Below are 14,852 nucleotides of genomic sequence, written 5' to 3'. Positions count from 1 at the left end.
AGAAAAAGATATTCTATGTCCAAAGACAAAGAAGAAGCCACAGCAAGACAGTAGGAGGGCGTATGTGTGATACAATCAAATCCCATACCTGCTGGGTGGGTGACCCACAAACTGGAAAATAATTGTATCACAGAGGTTCTCCCACAGGAGTGAGAGTTCTGAGCCCCATGTCCGGCTCCCCAGCCTGGGGATCTGGCATCAGGAGGAGGAGCCCCCAGAGCTTTCGGCTTTGAAGGCCAGCGGGGCTTGATGGCAGGAACTCCACAGGACTGGGGAAAACAAAAACTCCACTTGTGGAGGGTGCACACAAGGTCTCATGTGCACTGGGACCCAGGGAAAAAGCAGTGACTTCATAGGAGCTTGGGCCAGACCTACCTGCTGCTCTTGGAGAGTCTCTTGGGAGGCTGGGGGTGGCTGTGGCCCACTGTGGGCACAAGGACACTGGTGGCAGAGGTACTGGGGATTACTCATTGGTGTAAGGTCTCCTGGAGGCTGCCATTCTGACACCAAGACCTGGCCCCACCCAACAGCCTGTAGGCTCCAGTGTTGTGACACCTCAAGCCAAACAACCAACAGGGTGGCAACACAGCCCCACCCATCAGCAGACAGGCTGCCTAAAGTCTTCCTGAGCCCACAGCCACCTCTAAACACAACCCTTGACGTAGCCCTGCCCACCAGAGGGTCAAGACCCAGCTCCACCCACCAGTGGGCAGGCAACAGTCCTCCCACTAGGAAGCCTGCACAAGTCTCTAGACCAGCCACACCCACCAAGGGGAAGACACCAGAAGCAAGAGGACCTACAACCCTGCAGCCTGTGGAACGGAGATCACAAACACGGAAAGTTACGCAAAATGAGATGGCAGAGGAATATGCTGAAGGAATCAGATAAAACCCCAGAAGAATAACTAAGTGAAGTGGAGACAGGCAATCTACTCAAAAAAAGAATTCAGAGTAATGATAATAAAGATGACACAAGATCTCAGAAAAAGAATGGAGGTACAGACCAGGAAGATACAAGAAATGTTTAACAAAGAGCTAGATGTTATAAAGAACAGAGTTGAACAAATACAATAACTGAAATGAAAAATACACTAAAAGGGATCAATAGCAGAATGAGGCAGAAGAACAGGTAAGTGACCTGGAAGACAGGATGGTGGAATTCACTGTCATGGAACAGAATAAAGAAAAAAGAATTGAGGACAGTTGAAGAGACTTCTGGGACATTAAACACACCGACATCCACATTATAGGGGTCCCAGAAGGAGAAGAGAGAGAGAAACGGCCTGAGATAATAGCTGAAAACTTCCTTAACATGGGCAAAGAAACAGTCACCCAAGTCCAGGAAGTGCAGAGTCCCATACAGGATAAACCCAAGGAGGAACATGCTGAGACACATAGTAATCAAACTGATAAAAATTAAAGGCACAGAGAAAATATTAAAAGCAACAAGGGAAAAGCAACAAATAACATACAAGGGAATCCCCATAGGGCTGTCAGCTGATTTTTCAACAGAAACTCTGCAAGCCAGAAGGAAGTGGCACAACATAAAGTGATGAAAGAGAAAAACCTACAATCAAGAATACTCTACCCAGCAAGGCTCTCATTCAGATTCAACAGAGAAATCAAAAGCTTTACAGACAAGCAAAAGATAAGTCAGCACCACCAAACCAGCTTTAAAACAAATGCTAAAAGAACTTCTCTAAGTGGAAAAGAAAAGGCCACAGCTAGAAACAAGAAAATTACAAATAGGAAAGCTCACCAGTAAAGGCAAACATATAGTAAAGATAGGAATCATCCACACACAAATATATCAAAACCAGCAATCGTGAGGAGAGCACAAATGTAGGATACTGGAAATGCATTTGAAATTAAGAGACCAGCAACTTAAAACAATCTTGTGTGTGTGTGTGTGTGTGTGTGTGTGTGTGTGTATATATATATATATATATATATATATATATATATGGACTGCTATATCAAAACCTCATGGTAACTGCAAACCAAAATTCTACAATACATATACACACAAAAAAGAAAAAGAAAAAAAAGAAAAAAAAAGAAAAAGCAACCCAAACACAACACTAAAAATGGTCATCAAATCACAAGAGAACAAAAGAGGAAGAGAAGGAAAAAGACCTACAAAACCAAATTCAAAACAATTAACAACATGACAATAAGAACATACATATCAATAATTACCTTAAATGTAAATGGATTAAATACTCCAACCAAAAGACAGACTGGCTGAATGGGTACAAAAACAAGACCCATATATGTTATCTACAAGGACCCACTTCAGATCAAGGGACACATACAGACTGAAAGTGAGGGGATGGAAAAAGGTATTCCATTCAATTGGAAATCAAAAGAAAGCTGGAGTAGCAACACTTGTATCAGACAAAATAGACTTTAAAATAAAGACTGTTACAAGAGACAAAGAAGGACACTACGTAATGATCAAGGGATCAATCCAAGAAGATGTAACAACTGTAAATATGTATGCACCCAACAAAGGAGCATGTTAATATATAAGGCAAATGTTAACAGCCATAAAAGGAGAAATCAACAGAAACACAATAGTAGTGGGGGATTTTAACAACCCACTTACATCAATGGACATACTGTCCAGACAGAAAATCAATAAGGGAACACAGGCCTTAAATGACACATCAGACCAGATGGACTTAATTGATATTTACAGAGCATTCCACCCGAAAGCAGCAGAATACACTTTCTTCTCAAGGGCACATGGAACATTCTCCAAAATAGATCACATGCTGGGCCACAAAACAAGCCTTGGTAAATTTAAGAAAACTGAAATCATATCAAGCATCTTTTCCAACCACAACGCTATGAGATTAGAAATCAACTTCGAGTTCTCGTGCAGGAAGATCCCACACGCCATGGAGCAACCAGGCCCGTGCACCACAACTACTGAAGCCCGCGTGCCTAGAGCCCATGCTCCACAACAAAGAGAAGCCACTGCAATGAGAAGCACACACACCGCAATGAAGAGTAGCCCCCACTGGCCACAACTAGAGAAAGCCCATGTGCAGCAACAAAGACTCAACGCAGCCAAAAATAAAATATAATAAATTTAAAAAAAGAGAGAAATCAACTACAAGTAAAAAACTGTAAAGAACACAAACGTGGAGGCCAAACCATATGCTACCAAATAACCAATGGATCACTGAAGAAATCAGAGGAAATCAAAAAAATACCTAGAGACAAATGAAAATATGATGATCCAAAACCTATGGGACGCAGCAAAAGCAGTTCTAAGAGGGAAGTATTCAATATATAGCAATACAAGCATATCTCAGGAAACAAGAAAAATCTCAAACAACCTAGCCTTACACCTACAACAACTAGAGAAAGAAGAACAAACAAAACCCAAAGTTAGTAGAAGGAAAGAAATCATAAAGATCAGAGCAGAAATAAATGAATTAGAGATGAAGAAAACAACAGAAAAGATAAATGAAACTAAAAGCTGGTTCTTTGAAAAGACAAACAAAATTGATAAACATTTAGCCAGACACATCAAGAAAAAAAGGGAGAGGGTTCAAACCACTAAAATTAGAAATGAAAAAGAAGTTACAACTGACACCACAGGAATACAAAGGATCATAAGAGACTAGTACAAGCAACTATATGCCAATAAAATGGATAACCTAGAAGAAATGGACAAATTCTTAGAAAGGTACATTCTTCCAAGACTGAACCATAAAGAAACAGAAAATATGAACAGGCCAATCACAAGTACTGAAATTGAAACTGTGATTTAAAAACTCCCAACAAAAAAGTCCAGGACCAGACAGTTTCACAGGCAAACACTATCTAACATTTAGAGAAAGTTAACACCTACCCTTCTGAAACTATTCCAAAAAATTGCAGAGGAAGGAACACTCCCAAACTCATTCCATGAGGCCCCCATCACCCTGAAAACAAAACCAGATAAAGATATGCCTAAAAAAGAAAATTACAACCAATATCATTAATGAACATAGACACAGAAATTCTCAACAAAATACTAGCAAACTGAATCCAACAATACATTAAAAGGTTCATATATCATGATCAAGTGGGATTTATCCCAGGGATACAAGGACTTTTCAATATCTGCAAATCAATCAGTGTGATACACCACATTAACACACTGAAGAATAAAAACCATATGATCAGCTCAATACATGCAGAAAAAGCTTTTGACAAAATTCAACACCCACTTATGATAAAAATTCCCCAGAAAGTGGGCAAAGAGGGAACCTAACTCAACATAATAAAGGCCATCTATGACAAACCCACAGCTAACATCATACTCAATGGTAAAAAGCTGAAAGCATTTCCTCCAACATCAGGAACAGGACACGTTTATTAACATAGTTTTGGAAGTCCTAGCCATGACAATCAGAGAAGAAAAATAAATAAAAGGAATACAAACTGAAAAAGAAGTAAAACTGTCACTGTTTGTAGATGACATAATACTATACATAGAGAATCCTAAAGATGCTACCAGAAAACTACTAGAGCTCATCAATGAATTATGGTAAAGTTGCAGGATACAAAACGAATACACAGAAATCTGTTGCACTTCTATATATTAACAATGAAAGATCAGCAACAGAAAGGAAGGAAACACTCCCATTTACCATCACATTAAAAAGAATAAAATACCTAAAAATAAACCTACCTCAGGATGCAAAGGACCTGTACTCTGAAGGGAGTACACAAAGGGTATCCAATTACATATGAAGTTCACAAACAGGCAACCTAATTTATAAGTCAGGATAAAGTGGCTTTTATGGGCTAACGATTGGAAGAAGACATGAAGGAGGCCCGGAGGCGTGACAACGTCCTATTTCTTGATCTGGGGGGTGGTAATGCACATGAACACTTTCTAAAAATCCAATGAGCGTAAGATTTGTGGGCCTTTCTGCTTATGTATTATATCGCAATAAATATATTGGCTGTGGCTGGAATACGGGCAGCAGGGGACGCCTAGAACTGAAAAAGTAAGAAGTAGCTATATAATACACTGCTTAAAAATAAAACCACCAGGGCTTCCCCGGTGGCGCAGTGGCCGAGAGTCCGCCTGCCAATGCTGGGGACACGGGTTCGTGCCCTGGTCCGGGAAGATCCCACATGCCGCGGAGCGGCTAGGCCCGTGAGCCATGGCTGCTGAATCTGTGCTCAGCAACGGGAGAGGCCACAACAGTGAGAGGCCCACGTACCGCAAAAAATAAAACCACCACAAAACAGTTACAGGTTAAAAATGGTTGCCCCACTGAACAGCAGAAACGACCTCAGCATTGTAAAGCGATTATACTCCAATTTAAAACAAAAAAAGAGAGACAGAGAGAGAGAGATTGCCCTTAGGGTGTGGGGAGGGACTGTTATTTATGAATTTCTGGTACTAGATTTTTTTAAGTGGCATGCATATGTTTATAGGTCAGAGCATTTCAACTCTTCACAAAAGGAAAATTACTGACGGAGGTAAAAATGTAAACAGCTTCCTACAACTAACAATATTAAAGTCCCATCTGATAGGAGAAAACTCACTCTGCTTTTAGGCAAACTACGGTTTTAAACACCAAATTTAAAAAATTATATAAGGAAATGATAAATGCTATAATATCACCACAGTTTTAAGCCAAATGCTAATCATTAAGGGGTGGAGGGGGAAGAGGTGAAGGGTGGTAGGATGTCATCCCAAAATATGCCACTTTGGCATAAGGACTAGTTTGAGCTACAGGCACTTAAACAGCAGGTGCAGGAAGGGCACTCTGACTCTCCCCTTTTTCTTCCTAAAAACAGGCGATAAAACCCCCATATGGAATATGTCCTCACTACACCCGAAGGAGAATAACACTGTTATCAAAGACAGGATGTTGAGGCTGAGAGAATTCTATACAAAACTTATTAAAATAATTCTTACCTTCTTTTAGCCTCTCCACATAGTTATTTTCCACAATTGCTTGTTTGTTCAGCTTTGTAGCCTCAGGTTTTGCCACTTCTTTGGGGCTTTATTTCCTTACGAGGGCTCCCGTGTCACATAAAACTTATATTAAATAAATGTGTATGTTTTTGTCCTGTTAATCTGTCTTACGTCAATTTAATTCTTAGGCCCAGTCAAAAACCCAAAGAGGGTAGAACTTTTGCCTCCCTTATAGAGGCAAACCCCAGATACATTTATTCTATTAGTGCATAGCATACAACCCTAGGTGTCTGCATCCCTATTTTCTCATAGAAAAAGTAGAAGCTTGGTATGATACACTTGATATGCACTGTGTTGCTCATGGATGAAAGTCCTTATCTTCAGTTTATTCTTCAGATTAAACTGCCATTTCCTAGTTCAGTCTATGAACGATACTAACAGGAATTATATGGGAAAAGATGTTCCATGGTCAATCACGTTCTGGAAACACTGGATTCCTTTACTGCAAGTCTTCCTAGAACCAACAAGTTAATGTATACTGTGATTCTCCAAGAAAGGGATCTTTCTTTATACCTCATATGGTGAGGCACTTTAACATTTGTTAAATTAAAAATGGAAGAAAAAATAAAGAAAACAGAAACAAAAAAATTTTCTTGATTGCAAGAATTCATTACAGGGCTTCCCTGGTGGCACAGTGGTTGAGAGTCCACCTGCCGATGCATGGGATGCGGGTTCGTGCCCCGGCCTGGGAAGATCCCACATGCCGCGGAGAGGCTAGGCCCGTGAGCCATGGCCGCTGAGCCTGCGCATCCGGAGCCTGTGCTCCGCAACGGGAGAGGCCACGACAGTGAGGGGCCCGCATACAGCAAAAAAAAAAAAAAAAAGAATTCATTACAGAGAAATAAGGAGGCAGCTAGGAAAATACTTCTATTAGTAGGCTTAGGATAACCTAGAAATCTGAAAATCTGAAACTTCCCCTATGCCATAAAATGTTTCCCAGGACTGATACTATCTTTTAAGGTCTCCTGTCTATTTGGTAGCATTTGTGAAGTACACTGAAGGTTTTTTCCTGGCTTTTCTAAAGAAGAAATTCATTCCATTAAAACCACATTTGACAAAAATTTTTAAAAATTAGATACTGGATGCTAAAAGGGCTTTCTGAATGTTTATTTTTGTATTTTTCAAGTCAAGACTGTATAACTCTGTATGAACTACCTAGGATTTATATACCAGAATAAAAAGAACAAGCAAAGGTTGTAGAGGATATCTGATTCTTTTTTAATCTGAACAGAAAATAAGTAAGTATACAAGTTTGCTAAAGAGAAGTGGTAAAAATTGAATGTTATGTATTATGGAATCGGTACATCAAGTTTTAACTTTGGTAGTCAGTGATTCTTATAGTTAATTCTGCAAAAAAAACACCCAAACCAGTTATGCAGAGACAAGAATATAAAAAGCCCCTTTCTGAATCCCAGTTTGATAAAACTGATTTCATATCTAGCTTATTGATAATACTCAATTTCAGTTCTCCCTGTGCAAATAATACACATAGTCATTAATGGTGGTCTGGTGAGATGAAATTGATTTCTCTTAGGATATAGTTCAACATAATGACCCAAATACAAAAAAGTTATTAAAGAGTCACAGAGATAAACCAGTGCCTTAGGAAACATAATTCATTCATGTGCATAATTTTATAACATATTTTTTAAACATAAAATCACAGTCAAAGACAGTGATAACATTGCATACTCAGTGCTTTACTTCATGTAGTACATTCCTATGGCTCATCTGGAGTTTAACGCCCCGTAACCACCACACTTCTAATGAATGGGCTCCTAACGTATACAAATCCATCCAATTCTTTAAAAATTCTAAAAATCTTATAAGACCTTGAGCTTGACATGTAAGGACTTCGTGTTTTCATATCCCATCACTGAGAAGATTAGGTGTGAAACACAGTAACCATCCCCTGTAAGCAAGACTGCACATAAAGAGGGAAGACATATGGGAACATATGTATAACTGATTCACTTGGTTATAAAGCAGAAACTAACACACCATTGTAAAGCAATTATACACCAATAAAGATGTTAAAAAAAAAAAGACTGCACATATACTTTTGTTGCATCACCACAAATAACCCTCAAAACAACTCAATAATGAAGATTGCGAGTGGCACATTTATTATTTAGCCAAAGAAAATCCAAATGGCTTTCCTGGATTCAAATGTACCCCAAGACATAAGGAATGAGTATAACTGTGGCAGCTAAAGACATCTGCCACAGGGTATTAAGGCCATTATGCCAAGATGTACATTTTGATAATACACTATGATTTGTTTGTTTCCCAGTATCATGGGGCACAAGAAAATGAAACTCAAGACTACCTTGTTAGAACAGGACAAGTGATGACCCTAGTTTTAAATAGGGTTCTTCATTGAAGGAAAAGATAGAGCCATAAAAGTCAAAGTAGCTGACTTCAAATGGTTTACATCCCAGGATGAATCAGGTTACACTGATTTAAGCCCAATTTAATTTAGGCAGGTTTTTAACCACAAGAATAAGGACATTCTTAGTACATATTAATAATTAAACCAACATATACACAATTAGCAATATCCTATATAATATTAAATGTTTCAACAACTTATTCGTGATTATTTTATATCTAGTTAATTTGTTGTTTTGCTTAAAAAAACAAGCTCAACTTTATTTTACAATGTACTTTGTATTTCTAATTGTATTGTGTAATTATTTCATTGAAGCTGGTTCAATACAGTTCTCTGGATTCTAAGAGCCAAACTCAACTGTATCTTCTGTTATCTGTTTGAATTCATAATTGCCTCTGCCATCCATATGCAGGTAATACTATGGGAAAAGAAGGGCGAAAAAAATCAGTAACTGAGAATCTCCTTTTTGTCAGGAATTTATGTAGAGCTTATTATACGAGAAAATGATTGAAAATAATTATTTTAAGCCACTAAAATCTTCAAAAGTTTATACTCAGAAATGCATACCATTTTCCAAGGAAAGACTAAAAGAAGATGTCCGCTGTCTGCTCTCTTTAAAAGGAGCCACAATATACAACTGCTTGTAGTGGAGATAGCACTTTCCATTAAGAGAACTAAAACACCAGACTTCCTTATTATTATTTTTTCCTTATTATTTTAAAGGAACCAAATCTGTAAGCATCCCACAAATTAGAACTTTTACCACTCCACAACCAACAATCTGATCTACAGAGGTGCAAGTGCACTAAGCGCAAGCCTGTCGTACAGGACAGCCTCTAAAATACTTACTTCAGCTGGTTTCCCAGATCAGCTCAGAACCTCTAACTTAAGGCTTTTTGTTCATTTGTTCTTTGACTTAGCAGAGGAGGATGAGAACTAGAGAGTGAGCTCAAATATTTCATCCTATGAAGATGCTTAGGACAGCAGTTACAAAGCCTTCCGTTTTATTTAGTGGCTTTTTGTTTACAGAAAAGACTTTTGTTTTTCCATTTTCTATATTGTTATTTTTAAGCTATCCTGGACTCTTTAACATTGCAGTTCTTTGTGTTACCCCTCCTTCACATGATCACTGGCCTGATGGTTATTTTGATAACTGTCTATACACCTCCAGGAGAAGAGGAGAGGGGAAACCCAAGTCCTTTCACTGTCCTATGGCTGTAATGTTTATGAACTTCTGAGAAAACACAAAGGCTTGGGTATATTTTAAACTGCTTTGATTTCTAGTTATTTAGTTTTTCATTCAATTCACGAAAATGGGCAAATTATAATATGTCATTAAGATAATAAAAGTATCTTTAAAAGTCAACAGCTATATAGAACTTCATTACGGTTTATTAAGAACTTTCATACAGGCTACCTCTTTGATCCTCACGGTAATCTATGAGACAGTTAGGCAAGGAACAATACTTTATTATACGAAGGAAGCAATTAATGCCAGAAACAGTGATGCCTGAACCCAGGTTTTCTGACTTCAAATCCCATGCTCTTCATTTAACCATTTATACACTATAATCTAAACCATAAGGTTCTTGAGTGTAAGGACAGTACTCTGTATCCCTCATGACACTTAGCCCAGTATCTGGTTAAAAAGATAATCAATCAGGTATGTATTTTATGGGACAAAACACCCTTACCATGTTCCAATTTTTCTCAACCCTTTCTGTATCATTTAGGAAGGAAAAAAAGGAAAGAAGAGAAGAGGGAAGGGAGAAAGAAAGAAAGGATGGAAGGAAGGAAGGGGGGGGAGAGAGGAAGGAAGGAAGGAAGGAAGGAAGGAAGGGAGGGAGGGAGGGAGGGAGGGAGGGAGGGAGAAAGGAAGGGAAAAGAAAAGAAAAGAAAAAAGAGAAGAGGAACTAAGCTGGGTTTATTTTTAGGGTTTCATTATTTTACATTAAGAGTTGAAGAGAACTCCCACACTGAGAATGGCACTATGGCACTGCTGGAGCACCTGTACCTATGTAAACCTCACTGTAATACCTTTGTAAATTATAGTGACCACCTAATGAATTCTGTTTATTACAGTGTGATGACAAATATAGCTGACATTATACCGTCTCCTCCTTGTAGTCCTGATCTCTACTAAAACTGTCTCTAAACTTTTTGCTACCTGATCCTTCTTAAAACTTTCTCCTTCTGTCAATACAGAATGGTAAGAAGAAGTTTGTTTGGCCATAGTTGTGATAAGATTATGCACATTTTAGTCAGTTATTATACAACAGTCATTTATAAAACTGGAGAACCACTAACTGGTTCTCTAATATCTATCGTATATAACAAGGGACTGTTTACATATATTGTAGCTTTCAAAATTAACAACTACAATAATATTTATGAAAATCCTGTTTTATAAAAATGAATTAGAATCACCTTTTTCCCTTAAGTTATATATTTATAAGGGAATATACACCAAGAAATCTAAAACCATAATCACCTGAATTCATATATGAAAATAAACTCTCACTATACCATTCAATAAGAAATACAAACCTCATGGTGTTTCCAAAGAGACTTTCTATGTGACACAGTGAAGAGGGTAATGCCAACCTAATACAAGGAAAATGATTTAGGTTTATATCAATAACACAAAGTCACAAATTAAACTAGTCTACATAATTTAAGCTGTTAAGATGACTGTCTTCAGTAGCTATAGTTAAAAATCAATGCCAAAGAGAAAAAACTGTAACCGATGCCAAATGTTTAAGGTAATGCAAAGTACAGGCCATTGACCACATAATAAAAACTAACAAGTATCAATAGAATCTTAAAGAAAAAAAAAACTAAACTAACAGGTACTAGCTTAATTAAGTGTATTATTTTGTTTTGGGCAGGAAATATATATCCTAGCACATTAAAAGAGTATAAAGGTGGTAAAAGTAGCAGAAAGTCAAAAACAGGAAAATTAAATCAATATAGTACTGCCTACAGTAAATTTGTTTTTCAAATACAGGGTCATAATCTTTTATTGGAAACCCTTATTTTGGAATGTCTTAGAATTCAGACTTTGGAAAAGAAGTATTTACCACCCCCAGAGGGTTCTGAGGCAGAATTCTGAAATCAAACACATCAATGTTTCTGCAACAACACATATGGACATGAACATTCAGTGAGATAAATAAGAGCTTAAAAGTCTTCTGTTAGTTCAGGCCAGATCTGGCTACCCAGTGAGCTTGCTACAAAATAATGAAAAATGTTTTGGTTTTACAAGCTTACTGGATTTCAGACTGTGAATTAGGATTTACAGATTGTTCTTCAAATTTTCAAAACAACACTAAGAGATATAGCTAGTTGCTCTGGATCAGTGATTCTCAACCAGGGAGGGGAGGGAGGGGACTTTGTCCCATAGGGGACATTTGGCAAGGTCTTTTTTGATTGTTGCAACTGAGAGTGCTACAGAAGTCTAATGAGTAGAGGTCAGAAATGCTGCCAAACATCCTACAAACAGAGGACAGCCTCCCACAACTAAGAGTCATCCAACCCACAATGTCAACAGTGCTGAGATTGAGAAACCTTGCTCTAGATCAGTGTTTCTCAAAATGGATCTCTCGAGGCTGAGATACATGCTAGGGTAGCCAGGAAATCTCCACCATGAGTTCCAATTTTTATATCCATTTTGATAATTAAAAAGAATTTTGAGTATGTTCTTCTTATCACTTCTATCATGAGATTTAAGTGCCCAAGTTTGTGTTTACACTTCTGTTGGCACCAAGTGGTGACTTAAAGTGGTATCATTTAAAACTTTTAATGCATCATAAGTTTGGCTGCCATGGGAAAGGTTTTCAAACAGGTTAGGAAGTGCATGACAAGTATACGGTCCGTTATTAATAAAACATATATTTCGATGGTGCAACACATATTTGATTTTTGAAAGCTCACTTCAGATATTATTTCTCTTACAACTCTAAAATAACTGGATTAGATCTCAACTGAATGAAGGCATTCTTATAATAGAATTACTTAAGTCAAAATACCTAAGCAAAATTCAAAACATAAGATCTGAACCTCCTATTATTTTTGGACCTCAGATTAAACCTAAACCAGTGGTTTAGTTTCAGCAAAACAGTATCATAGGTCTCTCTAACGCTGCAGTTTTGAAACTGTGTTTTAAAGTTTTATCTGTACTTAATTTATAAGTTTATATTGATTTTGTAGCTTTTGTAAATGAGTTTTAAGTTTAAGTTCATACTTCATTTCATGCTTATCCATATTCAAGTGCCTTTATAGTAATACAATTTATCAACTGGGGGCTCCATAAGAATTTTTTTCTTTTAAGTGGAATCTATACATAGGAGAATTGCATCCTTTGTGGGGACTTGCAGCCTACAGCTAGATATAAGAGGAAACTGCATGGACAAAATTACCAGCAAAGTGCCTCTAAATCACTAATCAAGTAGAGACTACGTGGTTTTATGTGTAAGAGATTCCACAAACACCTCTAATGCCTATAAATCTGAAAATATGTATGGACAAATGGACAAAAAATTATAAATGACTAAAACTGATTAAGAACAGAAAACCATTAAAGAAATAAAATCAGTAGCTATAAAATCTTCCTAAAAGATGAACGTAGCAAATTTATTCCTTCTTCATTATACCAATTCTTCTCAAACTTTAATGTGCATTTGAATCATGTGGGGGTTTTGTTAAAATGCAGGCTCTGATTTAATAGTAGGGCTTGAGACTGAATTTCTAACAAGCTCCATGGCTTGTTAGAAGCGATGCTGCCACTGCTGAGCTATGACCAACCACACTTTGAGCAGAAGGAATTGATACTGTATATATGCATCGTGACTTTTTATATTTATTGTGAACTCCCAAAGAGCAGTTACAAAATGTTAAAAGACTCCTGTACTTCATTTGCTTACACTGAAACTCTAAAACAGCTAGGATACACTGCTCTTGTTCTCAAAATCCAACACAAGTATAGATGATGGTGACAATTCCTCACAGGAAAAAAAAACAAACAAAAAAACTGAGATTACTGGATAACTACTTAAAGAATGGAACCAATGTAGACAGCCTCAGAAAAGGCTACTAAAAGAAGCCTTGGTAAAATACTGGCCAGGCCAGAGAAAAAAATGGATAAATTAAAAGTTGCCAAATAATTACTATCGAATTTTTTTAATTAAATTTTTTTTTGAATTTTCTTTATAAAAAAACAAATGATATTTAGGTAAAGTTGATGGAAAAAATTAAGAAAATATCAGTTTACTAACTCTGAGTATAGAGAATGAGTTAAAAGGAAAATAAATGTAAACACTTATTTTATATCTAATACACGGCTAAAAAGAATTATATTCAGAATTCATTGATAATTTTTACTCATATCTATTAATTATCAGTTTAAAATATTAAAGCAAGATATCATCCTATGATAGTAATTTTGTCCCTTTATAACTTGGAATCTTCTCTTTGGGTAGATATTTGGTTGGACACAGAGTAAACTGAAAGGGGGGACTGAGAATTTATCACACTTACCTTTCGACAATGACTGTAAATGTAGTCTTCCACATCCACACTAACTGCACTTGTGCATTCATCCAGAATGGCAAACTGGGGCTTATGATAAAATAATCTTGCCATCTGAAGCATAAAAAGAAATATTCTGTACAATCATTTAGAGAGCTAAAATTAATATGCAAAAGTAGATTTACTTTAAATTAAATACTCATTTACAGTCTTCTAAAGCAAAGATGAAAATTATTCTAACTCAAAAAATCTACTTCTCAGAAGCAAAAACAATATAAAGAAACCTGATTGTTTTTATTATCGTCCCAAACAGAGGGAAAAATGTAACACATGGGAAATATTGTTAAGAGTAAAGCAAAAACTTTTAAGACTGATGGGAGATGAAGTTGAGTTTTAAACTAGTATTAAAGAAAGCTCTCTAAAAAAGGTCAGAGGGTACACTTTTTGATGAAATCTTAGAATTCAGACTATAGATGACTCATGCAAAAACTGACTATTTTTAAACATTTTGTTGCTAAAGTAATGTCAATATTATGTTGCCAATTAATATTCCCACCAACAATGTTGCACCTGTTGTATATATCCCTGTGGTCAGTATTGGGCATGCTCATTTTTAAAAGGCTGTGCTAATTTTATAAGTGAAAATTAACATCAAGGTTATTATAGCTTACATCTCTTTGATTAGCAGTAATGCTGAACATTTTGCTGTTTATTTTCCATATGTATCTTATTTTCTGGGAATTATTTATTTTGATCCTTTGTCTAACAGATATTCCAAATTGTCATCTGCTCCTAACAGTGATCTCCATGTTGCATGACCAATGGACACTTTCTATCCTTGCCCAATTTATCTTCTCTGCAACATTCAACGCAGGTGACCAGTCCCTCCTTCTTGAGAAAGTGAAATCATGGTTTTAAGTTTCTTTCCATTTCTTATGC

General features: G+C 36.8%; 1 protein-coding gene across 1 annotated transcript in view; it reads right to left on the bottom strand.

The window, feature by feature from the left end:
- Window positions 1-7,189: 7,189 nt before the first annotated feature.
- The window catches only part of ABCD3 (ATP binding cassette subfamily D member 3), a 91,434-nt gene continuing 83,771 nt past the window's right edge, over window positions 7,190-14,852 (bottom strand). Inside the window, exons 21-23 of the mRNA XM_032605541.1 lie at window positions 13,923-14,027; window positions 10,935-10,991; window positions 7,190-8,805 (exon numbers count right to left, since the gene is read on the bottom strand). Coding sequence (XP_032461432.1) covers window positions 8,728-8,805; window positions 10,935-10,991; window positions 13,923-14,027 — 240 coding nt within the window. The 3' untranslated portion in view covers window positions 7,190-8,727. The remainder of the gene's footprint in view (window positions 8,806-10,934; window positions 10,992-13,922; window positions 14,028-14,852) is intronic.

Source organism: Phocoena sinus, chromosome 1 (assembly GCF_008692025.1).
Source record: "Phocoena sinus isolate mPhoSin1 chromosome 1, mPhoSin1.pri, whole genome shotgun sequence".
NCBI classification, from domain to species: Eukaryota; Metazoa; Chordata; class Mammalia; order Artiodactyla; family Phocoenidae; genus Phocoena; species Phocoena sinus.
The sequence above is the reverse complement of the archived record's forward strand: the minus strand, read 5'-3'. Positions and strand labels throughout refer to the sequence as shown.